Genomic DNA, 21,661 nt, shown 5'->3' with positions numbered 1-21,661 from the left:
TCGTTCTTCATCGTGTCGCGTATTTAACTGTTAAGTGTTAACATCGGTACATTGCTCAAGCGACGACAGAACATCGTGAGGGCAATTTGAGATGCTTACGACGATTAGTTTATTTATTGTAGATATAAATAAGATAACATATTCCAATACATTGACTCACGAAAATATTTCACCGCTTATCTTATCGTATGTTTATCCCATATCGTACATGTTATGTAAAACATATTGAAATTTTATAAACAGTTTGATCGTCTTCGAAGAAGGCTACGAGTTTTGATAATTTTAGCGAGCACTCGCAGGGTTAATATTACGTAGAATGATACGAAACTGACGTCGATGACGGCGGATAATGATGGTTGGTGTTCGCGCGTGACACGACCCTCGACACGCGTATCTCTGACGCAACACGCGCGATGGGTAAAAGAGGAATCACGCTGAAACGCGCATCACGACAATGTCACGAGTTCGCATTAGGTACCGAGCTGTGTACTGTCAGATAGCGGCACCGATTATCGGCCTCTACAGCCTGATAATACTTCTACGTCAATAAGGTCGAGGCAATGTATTTTCACAGACAGAATAGCGTCAGAACAAATTTCTATCGACGAATCTGTTAAACTTAAAACAAGTATATCTATAGTATATAAGTGAAAGTTCGAAAGATAAGTAGAATAAGAAACAACGTCATTTTTAATACCAAAGTATCAAAGTATTTCACGTATTACCTCGTCTGTCGTTCGCATAACGACTTTGTCGTTCTTCAAATAACCGTGAAAATTATTATTCCGAAGGTTTCTGTCTCTCTGCAGCGGTCGACCAAAGCGATCAACAGACTAAACGAAAATGCGTATGAGCTGCAACGTATTGTTTCGATCGACAAGTTGTCACAAAGTTGCAAAGCGAATAATCCTGAAGAGTTCTGCAGTCACAACGTCCTCGCTAGCTAGCTAGGAGGATGAGACTGGCGGGATTCGCTTCACGAATTACTTACGAAGGACGTGAGGATCTTACTAAGGAGGCTGTGGAGCAGCTGCCAGCTGCAATTTCCTCCGAGCACCGCACTCACTCTCTTTAGACAGTTAAGATGGGCAGAGGTGAGTAACCAACGGCTTCGAATTCTTCCAAAGCAACTCGCAGGTGTGCGCTAATGAGTCGAACGACGATAATGGAAAGTCCATTCTCAAGAAGGAACTCTGACACAATGAACCATCGTCCTGATTGTCCTGAGGTGCTTTTACAAGCTTTTCATAACAGATCCGTATACAGAAAACTCTTTCGCTCCTGTACCGTGTGAACGGTGGAAAGTGTTGGTTGCCCCGCGTGGCCAGAAAACATCGATCGATAATTTCCACTAGACTGGAAACGAGACCCTGACCCTTTGGTCTGTATATCACACCAAACTATCGATGTTCGTAACGGTTTCCTACGCGTAATCGAATCTTTTACAATTTTAACTTTTTTTACAGTGTACAACACTTTGATACAACGAGAAATAATTTTCAAATTACGAAGTGGCTGGAAAAGTACACGTTTGTCCCCAAGATCGATTATCGAAAGGAACAATTCTGATATAACTGATGCGCCGTAAAAAGCAAAACACACGAGTTGTATTCTCGATTTAATAACGTAGTCAGGATTCACGAACCTCGTCTATGAGAAAGATCGTCGACGGAAGAACAAGCAAGATTCCCTATTTACGCAAGACCAGAAAAAGATGCATTTAGCTACTTCTTTACAGGCCATTTTCGCCACATCAGCTTCATGCGCTGAAAGGCAATCAGATGGCCCGCCGATTAGGTCAAGCTTTCGCGTTCAAACGGAAAACTATGCGTATTAATCTGTGTATACGCGCACTGAATAGTCAGATAACACGTTCGAAGAGTGGACGAGAGCGGAGCATTCGGAGGAGTCGCTACAAGAATGGATAAGATATACGGAGGAATCGCGAAGACCGGTTCTTCCGGTCGGTTTGAGGCTTCCTATTAATAGGAAGACATACATATGTAAGTATGCGGAATGGAGAGGCGCGAGCAAAGAAAAAAACTAACTTTCACGACTGTCAATGCGAGAGAGAAGAATCGTGGGCCGACACCGGTCACTGATACGTGCACCGAATCGACAATCCTGATCTTCTCGAGTCCGCTTCACCACGTGAGTTGTACGACGGCTATAAAAAGTATTTGCACGCTATTGTATTTGAAGACTACAGGAGAAGAACGATCAGTTACATACCAAGATGGTCGCAATTATCGCGTCTCGTCGTAGTATTAATGAAATTTCAGAGTCCTTTGTATAATACACGTACAAATTTTCTATGCGTGCACGGAGATACTTTCGTGAATCACTGTAGCTATCGTCGATTCGGAGTGTACACAGTGTACATATTTACAGACACGCGTTTCTCCCTCGATATACAAACGGTCACTCTTCCCGAGAAATATCCTTCGGCTTTTCCACTGGACACGGATACTTGGTCCGATAGAGGGGGAAGGGTTCGCCATGGAACCTGAATACACGAATGATACTAAGCTGGGGACAATTCTTTCACAGAAGAAAACATGGGATAATAATTTGGACGTTAGGAAGAGTCAGAGTAGTTTTGTCGTAGAGTAAACTAAAAGTTCGACGCCTCCGGTGGAGTTTTCCTAGTTGTTTAGGATCATTCGCACTTGATCGCTTCCTTAAGTTTGTAGCTGTGGTATAATCTGGTCGGTTCGTGGAAGAACAAACTCTTGTTTGGAAATAGAATTATCCTTCGATTTTTCGGAAGCTTCGGGAAAATCTGGTTGATCCGAGATGAATATTTTAACAAGATATCGCCGGCAGCGTCTATTTTGTAATTATTATTAGTTACCATCGTCGATCTTTTGCATTTAAACGTTCGAGAAAAAGATTTCGTTGGAAATCGCGAAAGAAATTTTTATGAAAGGTCGTATGGAACGTAAAGAATCGTGACAGCGTAACTTGCATACAGAATGCAAAGGATTACCGTAGCAAAATTCCACTAACCACTTAACGCCATAATACTGCTGTATTCTGCTGTGATTTAATCGCGTAGCTTGTAGAAAGCCATCCATCGTTCCCTCGGATTTAAAATAGAACCGCGAGAGCGTGTCGCGTTTAAAAGCCAGCGTGTTTGATTCAGCCGATCGAAATTTGTTTGCTCGGCTAATATTATACCAGATCCTTATCATTTATAGCGGTGAGTTGTTTTCGCGGCTTGTCGTCGTTTTATGAAATCGTTCGCACAATCGAACAACCTTTTCTTTCTCTCACTCTCTCCACCTTTGCAGTTCGTTTACCTTTATTTTCTTTTTCTGCCTTGGCCTTTAATTAGTAGTTCGACGCTTCGATCGAAATTACCATACAATTAGTCATGGGATCCGAAACGCTTCGAGTCCTTTCGAATCCGTATAGCTGACGAAAGATTCGAATCGCTTGAAACATGGCTCGAAGCGTAGAAAACTTTTGGCCTTTGTATTACGTTACGGACGTTTGGTTATCGTGAAAGTTTTGATAAATTTAGAAGTCGAAAGTTTCCATAGGTTTTAGAAGCTCGACAAACGTTCACAAGTATCTTACAAGAATTTTCAATATCTGTATATTTTTGTATTCGTTTCGGGGTTTACTGACGTACTCGCGATTGTCGTTTGTCATTAAAGTACCGATAGAATTACAAAATCGTCCATATAACGCACGTAATATACCCATCAAAATTTTCGACGGCGAGTGTCCGATTACTTTCGCGAGCCGACGTAGAAAGGGACAAAAAGGTCTTCCTCGGCGAGCATTTCGTCAAGTCCTGTCCATGCTGCGCACCCTTTGTCGCGAGCTGCCTTTGACACTATGTCGCTACCGACATGGAGCAACGGGGCTGTGTAGCTTGAAAGCGTGCGATTTTACGTGTCAGATTCAGAAGTCGCCCTCTCGGAAGCAGAGCAGAGAAGAGCAGAGCAGAGCGGAGCAAAAGGGGGACAACAACACAGGCATCGCGTCGTCCAAATCGTTACACGCTTTGTGCAACTCGAGTGACTTGTCACCGATGCCAGGAACCGGCCAAATCGAGAGGGTAAAGCAAAGTAAACCGAGCCACCATGCGTTCCTGGGAGAATCAGTCGATAATCGCAATAGAACGTTTATTTGCCTCCAGAGACTGCAATGACGACGAGGTTTTTGCGTCGATACACCCGTCAGGGCAAACACGCCTCGGGAGAGGAAAGCACTGTGGGGAAAACACAAGTATTTCGGGGAATATAATGGCGAGTTTACAAATAATTATCCCGAAGGAGACGTACCTCTGTTTGCTCGATTCCTCCCTTTAGTATATACCCTACGTCTTCTCGATACGCTTCCCAAAATGTTTATATCCGTCTGTACAAACCTCTCGTCCTTTGATATTAAAACCGAGCTAGCAAACAGATACAGAAATATATAGGAAAGATATTATTTCATTGTCTCTGTTGTACATTACGAATACTACGAGTCCTATTAATATAATTATACAGAAAGTATAAAATACACGAATAAAACGTCTAAAGAGACGAAGCACGTACAAGAAGTATGCAGTTTGTAGCAACAACGTCTAGCGCCAAAGAACAATCTAGTTTTCATATTCGTATTTCCCAATCCAAATTTTCACATCTGTCAACTTGTAAGAATCTCGATGATTGTAACTTTCAGGTAAGATCCTTTGTTGCGTAGCGAGAAGAAAATTCATACGTCAAAGTTCTGATCGTAGTTTGTCATCGGCGAAAAGAGAAAAGGCAAGCGCCTTGATTACCAGAAATTAAGCGATTCGCGAGCGTTTCTTCCAACCTCTCGCGATAACGATCCGTGGTTTACGCACGCGAGTGGGTCCCAAGCGACCAAAGGAGACGTTACTGTGTTCGAGAAACGATGAAACTGGTTTCTAAAACTCGGTCCACGGTCACGTTCGACCGAAAGAGAAACTGGGAAGCGACGCAGGTACAACACGAGCACGCAGAGAACGCCATGGACGAGGTTGACACGGATGCCAACGTCCAATAAACCGAAATGGAGTCCGGTCGTGTGTCACGGAAGAACCGTAAGGACCAGGTATAAGGCGCTCCTTGTACAGGGACTTATCCCCTTTGTGATAACGGGTCGAACGAATCTAAGGGTCGAAGAGAGCGAGAGGATTACGCGAATACTCGTCCACTGGTTAATCCGCCCCGAGTTTGCTCGTACGCAGTTATACGCGCAACGAATCTCTGGATTACGCGTCTGACACGTTCAAACGACCGGAGAGAACGCGAATCCACGGACAGAGTTTCAGAAAATGGCTTCAAACTTATTCCCTGGCGCGGCTCCGCTTTAGAGTATTCGCTCGTTTAAAGGAAGTTTCCGCGAGCAACCAGTTGGTTATGAGCCAGATTTCATATCCTGCTAGGCGAGTCTCCATTCGGTTATCTACCTCTGGACGAGTCGGAGAATCTTTGCAGGTAACGATAGAAACGATTTCTAGATTTAGTTCGATGGTCTATGGAGCTGATTGCCTACCTGCGAGTCTTTGCTGAGAATCTTTTTGGGTTCTGTAAATTCCTAAAATGCTTTCGATTTCTGGCATACGCGTAAAGCTCTTATGCGTCAATCCTATTATCGTTGGCGATAATTTTGTAACGTAAAAATACAATAAAAATTTATCGCGGTATTTGAAGTTTCTTTACGATCTTCTTACCTTGCAATCTACCTACGTATCTTTCAATAACAAGTGTTTAAGCGTTTAAATAACAAGAATTTTCGTTACGTTCTCGTAGTAACGAAAAGATCAGTCGAGATTATTTTCTGATAAACGTTTCTCATTTTACTGTACGACAATGATCCGATCTAGGTCTCTCTATTATCTACGCTCGAGTAAGAATCTTCGAGGATAATAACAGAAATGCTTGCAATTCCCGAATCCTACTTCAACCGTCTAGAAGTTAATTATCTACCGACAAATACCCTTAGTAGAGAATGTTTTGGGATTTTGTAGATTCCTACGATAGTTTCTGTCCCAAGTACGGTCGAAGAAGCGGGCTGAAAATTAGAAATGACTGGAAGAAAGCAGTGCGGAACGAAAAAAGAAAAGAAAAAAATGGCGTCGTGAGGATTCCAGCTTGCTCGGTGTAATTCGTCGAAAGGGCATGGGCTATTATGAGACTCTCGCACAACGGTGCAGGCAACCTTTGTCCGTCGTTTCTAATTAAAAAATTCCTTCTAGTGGTGCGATAGGGACCCACAGAAGTTGCGAACGGGTTAACCCATTCGAAATCCACTGCGGCGCCATCCAGTCGTCGAGACCAATCGGTTTCGTAATGGTCCGCGTGTATGTTTTGCGAATTCTCGCATAATCGTGTTACGTAAGTCGAAACGAATTTTGTATTTAAAGTCGAGATACACCGGCTGGCGTCATTGTTCCAGGTATATAATTCGAACGATCCCTACCGACCACGATTCGTTCCCAGTAAACACAGCGCTGCTCTATTAACCTTGCTGTTGTTCTCCTCGTTTCTCTTTCGCGTTTCAGTCTCCGTTAAATAGAAGGACTAGCTATATCGGCCGAATTTAATCGAGACTATTCTATTGGAATTTAAGCGAGTATCGCATCATACCCTTAAATAACGTGGAAATTTGCGATACTAGAGTCCATGCGCAATTTTTGACTTCTCGCAGACTCGAGTACGATATCGGTACCGCTGGTTGAAAATTCTATTTTGTACGCTATGCATATGTATATGTATCGTATATTGTTCTTATGTTTCTATAGTAAGACGAAGCAAATAAAGCGATTTGAAATTTGTCAAGAGAAAAATCCACGTTAATTGAGATCGCGTAGTCCAAAGTTCGATCGTATCTTTTATTTTCCTGTTCTCGAAGAAGGAATCAAAGTAGGTGGAAAATAATAATAACCGGTAAATTAGAATCGAGAAAAATAGCTGGCTGAGCTGTTTTCCAGTAAATCGACCATCTTTTAGTCGTTTGATGTTTCAAGAAATGGGCACGAAAAAGAAGCTCGGGTAGCTATTCACTCGCAATAGAGGCCAATTCTCCTCTTAACTCGAAGGAAGGAACAGGACGAGGAAAGGAAGAAAAATCGGCGTCTCGAGAGAGGTAAACACGACGTTAACAAACCAATTAGCAGTAAACCACCCTCAGGCCCGTAATAATTTACACTTGACTACGCGCGATATACAGCACACGATGCTGTTAAAGAAATAAGCGAAGGAGAGCGAAAAAATTTCTCTCCATCTTCTCGATTCTTTTTGCTTTCTTTCGCTGAGCCAGCTTCTAACCTTAGCGAACGTACAAGAGAGAAAAAGACGCGAGGAAGCTCGGAAAAGCGTAGAAAGGCGAGCAACGTAGGAAACGAAAGATAGCGGGTTCCCGTAAATATGGATTCACAGTGCACCTCCAAGGTATACATAAAGCACGAGTGAACGGTCTTTGTTCCTGCGGAAGTAGCTGCAAATGCTATTCCTTTTTTTCCTTTTATCCGTTTCCTTCCCCCTATCTTGTGCCTTCCCTCTCCTCGGTCGTTTGGTCGAGGAAAAAGTTGGTAATTTGTAGAGAAAGAGAAATGTAGCAGCGAGTCAACGTCCAAAGAATAGAAGAAATCTACTCCTCCATTCGTAAGTATCGAAACGCTTAAGAAAATTGAAATAAACCCTTCAGAATTATTGTCCCGTTTGAAATATTCGCATATGTAATACGATGATCGTAACAACTATGTCATCAATTTCATATAATAGAATTCTCTTCTTGTCTATATCCGTCGTGTCTTCCCACTGCTACTTTCACTTTCTATATTCAACGTTGACATTTTATTATTCTATGCATGCTATAAACAATTTCAGGTTCCGAGCAAACTTCTTCCAGTCTCCCTCGCTTCCAAGTTCAAGATTGAATTTTAAAATAGCCAAGTTTAGGTGACTCGAATAATCCTACGTTACTATATTTATGGACGAGAGTACACATCGAGATTCTGTCAAGACTGTGCGTCACTGGAAAGTGGTCGCCTACGGGAGAACGGTCCTTCCTTTCTTACAATGGAAAAATCACGTTCACGTCCGAACGGATTTTTAATACGATCCTTAATATGCCGCAAAAAGTTAATGGAGGTTTAATTAACATAGCAGCGGATAAGGGGAATCGGGAGAGAATTATTCGCGAAATCTTTGACGGGCTTTTCAAATTAAATCTCACTGCTCACTGTCACGGCTACCCAGCAGCTCTTGTTATCCATGGTAGACGGCCGCATTATACATTTATACGCTTGACATTGTTCGCTTCTGACGCTGTTAGAATATTCCTAGACTCGTCTCTTCGTCTCTATGAACACTAATGCAATAGTTGGATCTCCGTCTGCACGTATGAATACGTTCAGAAAGAGATGGACTCGCCGAGCGGTAGAATTTAAAGGAAAAACGCTTCGCGACCCCGACAAGCCCCCTCGGGATCACACGTCAATTTACCAAATCCTCCGACAGATTCTCCGACGACCTATTCTTGACGAATATATACGTCAATACATTCCTCCTCGTAAGTATAAAGCCGCTTATCCAAAAATTATGTGAAACGGTTAACGATTAAAAAATCGTTCAAACGCTTGAAAATTATTATCTCATTTGCAATCTTACTTTGTAAAAAAATCAGATACTTGGCATTACAATAATCTCGTTAATTACGTATAATTAAATTTCTTTTCCACTGATTTTTTTTATTACTTTTATTATTATTTGTAGAGTACGACCATTTACGCGACATCATACTTTGAAATTTATATTTTTATAAACGCGTCGTATTCTCGTTACTATTTCTTTTATTACTTATTATCTTCGTTTTTATGGATTTTGATAATTACGTTCACCTTCCTACCCCTTCGTGAATGCGTCGTTACTATTTCTAATAAAGTCATTTATAGGGAAGAAACGCAACTCCAGAATGGAATAGTCGTAATTTAAGAAGCAGCGAATATATTAAAAGGAACGATAAGAACATACTACGTAACCGCGATAAGCCATTAAGTCGCTTGGTATTTCGCTTTATCGTGAGCATTAGAAATTCCGATGGATCAGATATTAAACGTCAAACGAGACTCGTTTCGGTGGTTTTATAATCATTCACGTGAATCGCAAATCCGACTAGGTAAACCGTTTCCCATGGGCTACACAGCCGGTTCTCGGACCGGGCGAAACTTATTATCGGCCAGATTTCTATATCGGTCGACATTTGTTTCCGATTCCCGAAAGTGGTCGGCAATGGAACCGGTCGAACCGGTTCCCTCGTAACATTTCGTGTCGGCCAGATAAACATTTTTGCAATAAAACACTCGGTTGCGTATCGTGAACGTCGAAACAGCCGTGGGTTCGACCCGTATTTATCGCGTTGCCGCGACAGAGTCGATCTGTCGTAATTTGTCGTCGTTGAAATTTCAGTTCGATCCCGACAGAAAGAAAAAATATGTAAAAGAAAAGAGCGGAAAAACACGATGAAACGATATTTCGTTCGTTCGATGGAAATGGCCAACGAGGAAAGGGGGAAAAAGGAAGAAAGACGCGAGAAGAAAGAGCGAGTTTCGGCGTTCATGAATGTTAATAACGTTCGGGGAGGCACGTTGTTTTATACCGGCTTTATGCGATTCGAATCTCATTTGCATAAATTTGACAAACACCTCGTTACGAATGCGTCTGCACTCGACCGCATTCGCGTTGCGTGAGTTCCTTCGAAAAGAGCGGAACGAAACAGGCCACTGGTTACGAACTTCGTTTTTCTTGGTCCCTTTGGTAATGAAAGTTCTGAATTAAGTTTCTTTATTACCACGCTCGCGTTAATTGTCAAGAGAAACAATTCGCGTTCCCAGTACCGAACTTGGATTTCGCACGGTTAATTTTAACACGCTCGACATCGGCTGCAATCCATTTATTTTTAAACACCTAACCGTACCACGCGCTGATTACTCGATGAATCATGCGAGTGTTTCGCCGTTAAACTCGTAATCTTCGTGTACATACCCTGCTTCGTGAAAGTATGTGAACACTTGCCATGAAAATCTTTTACGTCCTAATCTGCACGGTGTTATATAAAAAGATTTTGTTCATTAGCATCCTTATAACGCACGTCTACCGTCATTATGTTGACAAAATTTATTAAACCATTGCAAAAACATATATAAAAATTACAAGACATTTATTGCAACGTTTAATGAAAAACTAGTATACCGCGTGGATAGTTATCATACGTATATTATAATTGCTACTAAAGATGGTCTCACAGAATGCACTTTCAAATTTCTTTCAAAATTTACCGATACGATCATGACAAATCTGTCCCGTTACAACGCTAACGATGCGTGAAAATGTTTCGTATAACACATAGAATGTATTCATAAAAGGTACCTACGTGTGTTTGAATACATTCGCGAACCTGTATACTTCCCTCCTTTTTCTGTTACGAGAAAAGGAGAGGGGAAAAAGAACTTGGCTAAATTGACTGGTTAAAAATGCGCCGATAATAAAGTCGCCCTGTTATTATTAACCGCGATATGAACGAAGAGCAACACCAGGGAATCAGAGGTGAACTCGGGGGTGAAAATTTGAAGTTCACGGTAACCCTGCTGAGCAGCCTGATATAATAAAGTTTAATCCCTTTATAAACTTTCCCGCTCACCGCGACGATATAACCGCGCGTTTCGTTCGAGAAAAACCGTCAGCCTTAACTAGACGCGTTGAAATTACGCATCAGCGTAGAAGAATAGAGGCATAATGGAGCGTAGAGAAACCAGAGAATATAGGGAGAGTTTTCCTTAACCCTGCTGTTTTTATTAAGTTTATATAACTCGAAATAAAAATTATCTCGGTAGATATTAATATATTGGAAATAATATAACAATATATAGATGTTTGGCTTTGGAATTCGATACGAAGCATCTCGTTCGTTTTACTTGAAATATTTTACAACGACCAAAGAAGAGAAAGAGAAACAAGGCGAACGAAGAAAATTAAATACACGCAGAAAGGGGCAATTTATTTCAATGAAGTTACACTAACGGTACGTTTGAAAAAATGCCCTGTTGTACAATTAGAAGGTATCGATCGTACGAACCTTGATGGCATTTCACTCCGATTTACCCAAAAGAAATCACTAAACGAGAACAAATATTTATGGAACAATTATTTCGAATTCGTATTCTGTTCCATAAGAAGGAACACGTAAATCGTGCTCTTATGGCCAGTAAATGTCACGATTACAATTAAGAAGCAACAAAACCAACGTTTACGAGATTTTCATTCTTTCGGTTAGCTTCGTTTTCGGCTCTTTTATCGTCCCCCGAAGTATAGGCTCGGTATTATTCTTTAATTGCACGAGACCGTTCGAGAGCAGAATGCAAACGCGTAACGAGGTAAATTGTAGCCGCTGGCTTTCAAATTATACTCGCATGATCGTATTTAATCGTACGATAATTGCCAACGAGAAGCGAAGCTACGTATTAATGTCGGCGCCCCTTTCGAAACGCATACGTTTCGCTTCGTAGCAAGGGTAGACTGTACATTACCACCTTCCATAAGTATTTAGCCATCTAATGGAATTGTGCGAAAAGGCTGATATTTTTATTATATATTACATATAAATTTTACGTTTTTCTATCGTTAGTGCCGTGCCCTTTTGCCATAACTGAGATCAAATGTTCTGTTAAACCGAAATTGAGACTGCATATCTATCTGAGTACATCTGACTACATATTTATCTGTAACGAATAGCTGACACTTCATAAAATCTATATAAACTACATCGTGGAGTACACGTATTTCAATTGCTTTAAGATGCTAACTTTACACATTGCCTGCAGTCTCTTAACTCGAGTGTCTTTTCAGAATCAATTTTCATCTTCTTCAATTATTTGTCATGTTTCGACCACTTAATTTACGCCACTTAATACTAACCTCCCGACGTACGATTTAATTGAAATAAGCTCGTGGCTAACTCTATACGCTTGCCCGAGATAAAATCAGAGATCAAAATTAGATTAACTAGTTTTATTTTGAAAGTATATTTTATACAATTAGGTTAACTACTAGGATTACAAGGAATAACAGGAAATCATTCTTGGCTCGCATAGCAACGGAATTACAAATAACAAATAGATATTTTATATATTTGCAATAATTTGGGAATGTCCAAATACTCGATACAAGTAGTGTTCTTGTTCCTGAAACAAGTGCACACGGTGGCTAGGCGGTGGAATAGAAAACCATATTAAATGGAAAAACAAACAGCGTCGGTTGTTTGGTGGACGAGCGGTGAAATTTCCGATAGCAGTCGATCCGTAAAAATTCTATTTTCAGTTATCGACGACTCGATTAACCTCAGTCCCCCCCCTCTCTCTCTCTTTCTTTCGCTCCTCTGTACCACCGCTTTGTAAATCGAATCGAACAATTACGAAATGAATAACTCGTAACCGATACGACCCCATTCGATTGCGACTGCATAATAATCGAGTTGAAATGTCAGGGTTGTTGCCATCGTGTATGCATGTATGTATACATTATATACGACGTGCCAGGCCTGATTTTACAGCCAAACTTTATAATTATACTTTGGACATGATTACAAAAAATAATACATAAGCATAGACGGCTTAAAGCTTCGTTAGTGCTGGAGCGATGCACTTTCGTTGCCCCAGCAAAACACTGATTTTGGTTGCTATATTAAAAGATAATTGCAAATAAAGCAATTATTTAACTTCCGTCAAACCTTTGAATTTTATCAGCTTAAGCTACATACTTGGAAGCATTGCTGTAAAAGCTGTAAGGCAAAAATAATCTTACCGATCGACAAAATCATTAGCTATTAATACCTACTACGTATTAAAATGTCCACTGATCTTATCCGTACCCAATCCTTAATTGTTTTAGACACGTTGTGTATCTTAAGCGCTGGGAACAAGATCTAAAACAGCTTTTCTATCCGCGAAATTCAATTCCTGGTTACGATAAGTGGTACATATTGTCGTGTTTAAGTGGTAGATAAATAACTATGAATATTTAAGGAATAATTAATGTCGATGCTCACGAGATGTGCCAAGTAATCATGTAGTCGAACATCAACGTAGTTGCTTATGTCTGTACTAGGAGTAGAAGCAATTATTCATCGTCGGAGGGGATCGTCGCGTGCTGCTCACCGAGCGGAAGCGTTTCTGTCGCGTGGTTCTGCGGTGGAAAACGGTCATTACGTGGAATCGCGAAGTAATAGTGGAAATAAGCCGAAAGAAAAGGGATCCGGGATAGGAAGGACGAGTTCGGGGATTGACCCTGAACCCCGACCCTTCGGGCCGACGAACCGCCCCAAGGATATCTTAAAGACGACGGGGCGAGATGTTTCACTCGTTCTCACTTTTCGCGCTGAGATTCACCTGAATCATACGTGTTACGTATCACAAAACGTAAACATTGTATAGTCTCGATCGACCATTTGCAGTCTGACCAACATTTGTCACTTCGTTTTAACAGATTTGTAATAAACTATTCTTCAAACTTACTCGTAATTTGAATGAATTTTCGTATCTTTGTAATGCATAATATAGTGGATGCAAAGAGTACTTGGTCACAGCAAGTGCTTTTTTTTCCAGCGAAGTGCTTTTGTATAAAATTCTATATTTCGTATTATCAAATTTTCGTAGTCGTGTAAAAGTATTAGAAAACGAGACGAAATTTAATATACTCGGACCTAACAATTAATCGGTATGAAAATATTTGTCATGCCATTAAAGCGTTAGTGAAATTTCAAAATATTTTATACCACGTATACGATAAAAACAGATGAGTGTTCTAGTACTTTCGTAAGCCGGTGTACGTAGTTCCAAACGCTTTAACCCTTTCGTCTTCGCGATTTCCATTTACCTGACGCAGCCGCGAACTCGAGCTTCCCGTCCAGGTAGTAGTAGTATACACGTTATCGCTATCTGGTAAGCTTACACGCACGCGTCGATCTCGAGGAATCGTGCAACTTTAGATCGCGAAACGAAACGAAGAATTCACAGGTGCCCCCCTCGAGTTTATGCGAAGCAGAATTCCTCTCTCCGACCTCGGCAGAAAGTCGCCGAATTATACGAACGAGCGTGTTTTCCCGTCGAGTAAACGAAATGCTCGAAAGAATTTGAGAAATTCCACTCGAAAACGGTTCCTCCCCCATGGACGATATTGCCCCTCAACTGCGAATTAAACTAGAAAGCGCGCATGGAATTTTACCGCATTGCCAAAAATTCAATGATTCTTCCCGCCGAGTGCCATTCTCTTTCCGGGTGCCCTAACCGTAAATCTACATCGAACAATCGGGATATCCGAATCTTGGCATCCTTCAAAAGCATGAAATTTATTGAAACAGCAGCCTGATTGGATCAACCGACGAGGAATTTGTAGAAAGACGAATGGATCTTGCGTTCGGTCTCTGCTAGTTTTTAATTACCATTAGGCTAACAGCCACGATCTCGAAGTTGAAGATAGATTCCCATTAGCTCCGTGCATCCCTTATTTACCGTTACGCAGTTCCCCCAGCGATCCACTCTTGTTCGCCAGTCCCTTTGAAGCGAGGTACCGTGGTCGATCCCTCAAAGCGATAATTCGTAGGCGGCAGTAAAGCATCAAAGTTCTTCGTCGACGAATGCTTTGATACGTCTACATATATATTATATATATATACATATATATGTATATCGTATTCCGCCTCTTACGAACAGCCTAATGAGATCGTAAAACGCGTGCAAAATAAGGATCCACGAGTTTCCACCCCTCGTACGAATTATTCGATACAAAGGATGGGACGAGGAGACGAAGAGGGGATGAAAATCGCGTAGGAAGAACGAATTCAAATGAAAGAGAGAAACGAGTGATCGTGGAGACGGCTGTGTAACACTACCAACCACCTCTCTCTACTGTCGTTATTTATTTTTGCTTAAAACGCGAGTAACGCGACGAGGGAGGAACAAACCCCTTGGCTCGTCGCACTTCAGCGAAAGCGGGATTTATAGGTCGCGTTGCGGCGCCAAAATGTCTCTATATGCGTGGCATAACGCGAGGGTGATCGCGAAGCAGTCTGGATGAAAAAAGAATCACGACCGGCATAAATTCGAATCGCCTCCCTGGAAAAATGTCGACGAAATATCAACGAGAGAGCTCCGAACACACCCCTTCTTCCGCTCGTGCGTTTTCTTTACAGTGGAGAACCATTCGCAATTTGCAATTCGATGGTGTGTTCGAGATAATGGATCGCTCGAAGTTGGTCCTTTTAATCGAAGCATAAAGGATTACAACACGATGGAGTTCCTTGCTTCGGTAGTGTTCTTTGAGATAGAGAACCATGCATAATTCGTAATTCGATAATACATTCGAGATTACGGATCATATAATATCGATGGTTTTAATCGATCTTTTTCCTATGCAACCATTGACAAATTTGCGATAGCGAATTATTTGGAATTGGTCGTTTTAGTATTACGGCGATTGGCTAGTTGCGAGCGTAATTTCAACACCAAAAATTAACAAAATACAGTTTTCGTTATACTTGTGGGGATGCTCGATATCTTCGATCGTTTGACGTTTGAAATATACGCGGAAAAGTCGCAAAACGATGGGCGGAGACTTTTCGATACGAACGTGAATAATCATGTTTAGTCTTACGCACAAAGGAACGATGCAACGAAATAAAGTTGCGAGATTTTTAAATTCCTAGGAAAAGAAATTCACGAAAGTTGAAAAAGATGGAAAATAACAAGACGAAGGATAGAGTTCCAGAAGATTAAGCTCGCGGTGCCCATCTTCCGAGGATGGAAGAACCCGAAGAGCTACAAAGGGGGACTTTTTAACAACATTCCCGGCGTTCGGCCCGTTTAAATACATCGCGGTGGCGTGATTCCATGCAGTTGGCCTTGGAGGCTGTTAGAGCGTCAAGCTCCTCTCTTCGCTCGCTGGCCCTGAGGAGGTGGCCACGGTCAAGGCTACGAGCACTCTCTCTCCTCTCTTTCTTTCCCTCTCTCCTTCTTTCTTCAACCATCCTATGCCATTCCTCTCTTCCTCCATCGCTTTACCATCCTCGTCGCATTACCCCCAATGGTAACCAATACCAGCTCGTATCTCTTGTTCGACACGTGTACATATACAGGGTGTTCCAAAGAGTTCGTATCAAACTTGAGAAATACGTAGCGGTCTTTCTTTCTCTTCCGGCAGATACACTTTAGATATTCTACGCTTAACATAACAGTTTCTTTTTGAAATTCTGACACGAATAAAACTCCAACTCACTCCTCTATTACAACGCTCCCGAAGTTTGATCCAATTTTTTAAAACACTCTGCATATTTCCATCTTGCATGTACATCTATAGGTGAGAAAGCAAAGAGAGAGAGAGAAAGGGGAGGAAGAGCCGCAAGTCGACCGGTGCATTTCACTGCGCGTGAACCACGAACTGCGAAATATCTGCCAGTGCGATTCGCATCGGCGCGTTCGAAACGAAAAAGGAGATAGTCGCCTCCCTGTTGCTTGGTTCGATCACGATAAAGGTGATGGGACGCCTGGATCCAACGATGCACGAATTTCAGGACTCGCTCCTTGTGTACACCCTGATGGAACCAAGTGAGATTTCGCGTCGATAACAGGGAAAATAAATAATTTGCACCTTGGAGAAACACCAAGATAAAGGGCTTATCAGATTGCCGAGTGTCCGTACCGTGAACCGTTGCAACAATTTACGTTAAGCACGGTTTCGTGCACGACGTAGAAATAACATTGTCGAAAACGGAGAAAGTACGAGGAATTATTAAACGTCATGCTCGCTGGTTGACGACGAAGATTAAAGAGAAAAGTTTCCAGATACGAATCCAACGCCGTCAACGGGATCCAGTCAAAATAAAGAATCGCGTAACCGATAAATACAGAGATAGATACATACATTGTACGATGTGTTTAGCGAAAAGAGATTTCAGCGAGGACTACCCATCGAACCCGATGGAAAATAAACAGAAATAGGACAAGTTCCAAGACTGGATCTAAATATAGGATATACCCAGTGTGCGTACTATGGGTGGGGCATCCTCATAATCGTCTCTGTTTGCCACTTTTCCTCTCCTTGCTCTCTTCGCCAGGAGAACTCTAAAAGACGACCTATAACCGTACGCCCATAGAATCCATACTCCAACGACTTACGCGTCCGAGAAAACAGGCCTCCGCGTTCATTCATATCCTACGATACGCGCGTCTAGAGACACTTTCCTCGCCACGATATGCGACTTGGACGATTGATTTCTTGCTCTCTTTCGTTCTCAATCCCCCTGTTTTCGCGCTGGTTTAGTAGTTTCCTAAGAATGCATCGGTTTGCACGGGCTCAATTTGCTTTGTCGATGTAGTAAAGCAATTCGTGAAAGTCGTTGTATCGTATAATCTATGAAAAACCTATTATCACTGAAATATATAGCGCTATATGCTTCGTGAGTTTCGCTCTGTGCTATTACCGTATCTACTCTTACGTGCGAAGACGTAACAGCAACGAATATATTCGGTGGAATTATAAAATTCATAAGCTAACGATTGGAGAATGCAGACCTCTCAGTAAGACAGTCAGATTTAATGTTCTGAAGGTCTCTAAAGGGACAGGGTCTAAGAAAAGTTTCAAGAAATTCTAAGATTATAAAATTCATAAGCTAACGATATTCGGTGGAAATAAGAACGCGACAGTTTCGTCGGTAGAATAGTCAATAAGAAGTACATGTGCAGTAACATAAAAAGACTTTCCCGATCGTGCACACGGCTCGTTTGATTTTTAACGCTTCGCCCAACGTTCCAATTCGAATAAATATCTCTAAAAGTTTGAATATCGAAAGATCGCGCATAAAAAGACCGATTGAACATTGTGTTTACGATTTCTTAAAAGACCGGCAGCGACAAAGGCAGTGTAACGTCGCCTGAGAAGAAACGCCTGGAGGCACAGTAGGCTATCTACGATTTAGATCATCGGCCGGTCCTTTCAAAGATGCGAGCGAGGATCGAATTACCAGCTCAATTCATCCATGAACTTCTGCGTAGCCGAATATATCGCGTGTTTGCGAAGAGCCGCCGGTATTGTACGCTCGAACGAACCTACCGAAAACGTCGCCGATACGCGTTATATTTCTCGATCCGACACCCTTCCTTTCACTTCGCAAAGATTCCGTGCGTTTTCTTCTTTCTATCGGTTTCTGAAGCACAAGAGAGACCGCTTTTCCCGTCATTTGGCCACCATCTGGCTCCTTCGACCAAAGTATTTCGCGAAACACCGTTCTTTCTCTCTCTCTTTCTCTATCTCTCCTTTCTCCACAGCGATTATTTATAGCCGTATATATATACGCCGCAAACGCGAAACAACTCCAACGCCCAAGAGATGAAAATATTCCCGGCCGCGTTTTTTATACGAGCTTCGAAATCGCGCTATAAAAGGAGGAACGACGGAAGCGTGTGCTTTCCATACGGAATACGTTCGTACGTTTTAACCCCCTGAAATACGCGATTCCATCGTCCCCGCGCTGCTTCTCGCGAGGCTGAACTTTAACACGACACATTCAAGGGCGTGACAAAAGCTCTATATCGAAAATCCTTCGAAATCCTTCGCCCTTCTTACCCTCGCGTTTATCATTTTTGTCTTGCTTCCAAGGTATGAGAATCATAAGAGGAAACTAGAGATACGTATACGACGTTCCGGTTTAATCATTATGCCACGATATTCAAATATATACGCATAGGCGAACATTATTGTATATTTTTCCACTGTGAGATTCGCCTACCGTTAAAATTTATTCTTCTTCGTAGTAGGAATAGACAGTCGCAAAATTCTAAAACGAAATGATTCGTACAGTTTGGTCAGAAAATTATCTGGTCATCTGAGTATTTTACGTTCAATTTATAAAGCATAGTTGCTTCTCATTGTACGAACCTAACTTATTTTCAAACTACTGACCTATTAGTGTAAACTGATAAATATTTATCGGGATTAGATTACTTCTAAATATTCGTTCTTACTGTTTCATAATTGTCGATAAGATATGCTAAATTATGCGTGAGCAATCGAATATTCTTAAGACTGCGTATTAAAAACTGTGCAATTAATCGAAGAATAATGAATTTCTTTTAGCAAAGATTAAAAGAAACTTCTTTATAGCGGAATAAATCAAATACAGTATATAGGTTGAGATATCCTGATTAAGTGTGTCAAGGTCACTCAATTTTTTTCTGTTCGCTCTAGTATCAACATATATTCCGCGTGATAGTTCTATCGAAGTTACCTTGCCAATTTAACCAAATGACTAATGGCGTGGGATGAAAATGACGCGAAGGAGAGAACGAGTAACTAGTAGTGACTACATATTAAGCCTGCGATTCGAAAGAAACGTTCCTCTTATCGACGTCACTGAAAGTAAACCAGCGAGGCCAGAAGAGCTTGCGTGGGTGAGAAACGTGACCACTTTGATAAGGGATCGCGATAATTGTATTCTTACACGTTGTGGACCTCACAGGAAGCCATCGGTATCGTGACCGCCGGGCCAATTATTGTTTGTAACAAGCCAACCACTTTTTCCCCCTTCCACTTTCAATTCAAAAAACCTCGGTTAATTTCTGCCGCGTAAATTCACGTAATTGCAAAGGGTCACCACCGACTTAAAAAACTTTTCGCCTATCTTCATCTCGCATCGCGTAAGCAGGATATTAATTTTCTACTTCAGTGACGTTCAACGTGACAAACAAATTGTACGTTACGATTTGCGTATACGTGGGTTATGCGTTTCAAATTTGGGCATTAAGCTTGGATATGCATACAAATATGGAAATTAAACTTTGAATCCTATCGTAGATGAAATTTCATCCCACGCGAATTGTTCTGACTTTCCTAAAAAAAAACAACTTGTTTCGATCGTCGTTATCGAATTACACGTGCGATGTGTCTTTCGGAAACCACGTTGGTCGACTTTACAAATTGAAGTCGTTTGAGTAATAATAACTTTTTATAAGATGTACAAGTTTTACGAGTGACCATATATCATATGCATATCCAGCTTAATTGCACAAGATAATATTAATTACCCTGTTTTAAGAATCAGATTGCAAATAAACCGATAAAGAGAGCTGTATCAATGTAGGTTCGATTTAGTACTTTATACAGCACAAAAAAATAAAAGATAAGAAGAAGATAAGTAATAAAAAAGAAAGCAGAAAAAGGTTAAAAACTCACCGAGCTCGATCACTGAAGAAATCAACCTTGCTCTTCTTCTTCATAATGACCTGGGGCTGATGAAGGGGGCTAACGCTGGGTTCGCTGGTGGCCGGTGGTGAACTGGAACCAGTGCTGGACGAGAGCGAGCCAGCCCTTCCACGGCCGGATTCGATCAACTGTGCCTCGGTTGGACCGCGACCATTCGTCGAAACGTGATTGCCGTGGCTCGGTGGTCCAGCCGAAACGGCTAAAGTAGGTCTGGTATTCTGACGATTGCGTCGTTTCTTCTTCTTCGCCTCGTTCTCGTCTTGCCTGTTACCAGTAACGTTCCCGGTTCCCGGTGGCATCCAATCGAGATCTTTCTTCAGATGTCCACGTCCGCAACGACAGCCGCACGCTTTAAAGGCCAGATCGTAACCCTTTTTCGTCCAAAGATTCTGATGGCGCTGTCGCTCGGACCAGCTACGGGCGCGTCCGCAACTCTTCAAATACGTAAGCACGGTTTGCTCCCAGGCGTCGAAACACTCGCGATGCATGAACTGACCGATCGGGCAGTTATCGTTGTTGCACATCACCTTGACCGCGTCGTGTAGAGCGTTTAAGCGAATTAAAGCGTCACCCCGGAGGCACTCGCCGGTAGGCGTGCAGCAACGGGTCGTCTGATTCTGTGTTAGCAGGTTGTTCTCCATCGTGTCGTTTATACCACCGCCACCGGCTCCTCCACCGCCGTTCTCCATCAGTACACCAGCGTGGCCGTTCGCGTGACGCCGCGGTGCCATCACTTCCTCCTCACGGATCGATGTCAAACCCGCCCTTACGAACCGGCCCGTCTCTTCCAACTCGTTGTACACCGTTGTGAACCACAAACCGACGCTTCGTATCGTGTTTTCTCGATTCTAGGGAAACTAGGCAAGTGACACTCCGGTCGTAGACAAAATAGCTAATCAGAGGTAAACTTCTGCACGGCTAAGCGTTATACAACTTCGTTTCTTTCACGTTACCCCTCGGTTATTCTATTCTTTCATCTTCACGCATTTCCCGCGTCTCGGTTGCGTCGTCACACGCACATCCATTCAATGAGTGGCTTCTTGATGGTTTGCCAAGTGGCGCGCAGTAAATTGCAGAGACACGCAGCGGATGTATCTGGTACTGAAAGAAAAAAAGGCGCGCACCACAACGAGAAAAATCGCGCCGGTTCGATCGGTGATCAGGGACAGAACGAACACACGCTGGAACTAAGTGTCATTCGCTGATGTTCTTTCCTCTCGACACGGAGAATTTGTGAAGAAAAGAAGTAATGGTCACTCCAAGCACGATTACAAGAAATATCACTGTAAGAAACGAGCGCGACTCGGTTTCGAAAAGAATCTGTCTTTCGGTCGTGGCGTCGCAATGTGTTTCGTGCAACAAAGTCAAGGTCAGCGTGGTTCCGC

The 21,661-nt window shown here is 42.1% G+C and overlaps 1 protein-coding gene across 3 annotated transcripts in view; it reads right to left on the bottom strand.

Annotated features, from left to right (window-relative positions):
• The window catches only part of LOC117151106 (headcase protein), a 171,345-nt gene that overhangs the window by 149,218 nt on the left and 466 nt on the right, over positions 1–21,661 (bottom strand). For all 3 annotated transcript variants that reach the window (XM_003484771.4, XM_033320263.1, XM_033320260.1), the window contains exon 1: positions 20,247–21,661. This exon is cut by the window's right edge and continues 466 nt beyond it. In XM_003484771.4, the coding sequence (XP_003484819.1) occupies positions 20,247–21,007 (761 nt within the window). In that variant the 5' untranslated portion in view covers positions 21,008–21,661. The remainder of the gene's footprint in view (positions 1–20,246) is intronic.

Source organism: Bombus impatiens, unplaced genomic scaffold, assembly GCF_000188095.3.
Source record: "Bombus impatiens unplaced genomic scaffold, BIMP_2.2 scf_0020, whole genome shotgun sequence".
NCBI lineage: Eukaryota > Metazoa > Arthropoda > Insecta > Hymenoptera > Apidae > Bombus > Bombus impatiens.
This window is presented reverse-complemented; position numbering and strand designations above follow the sequence as displayed.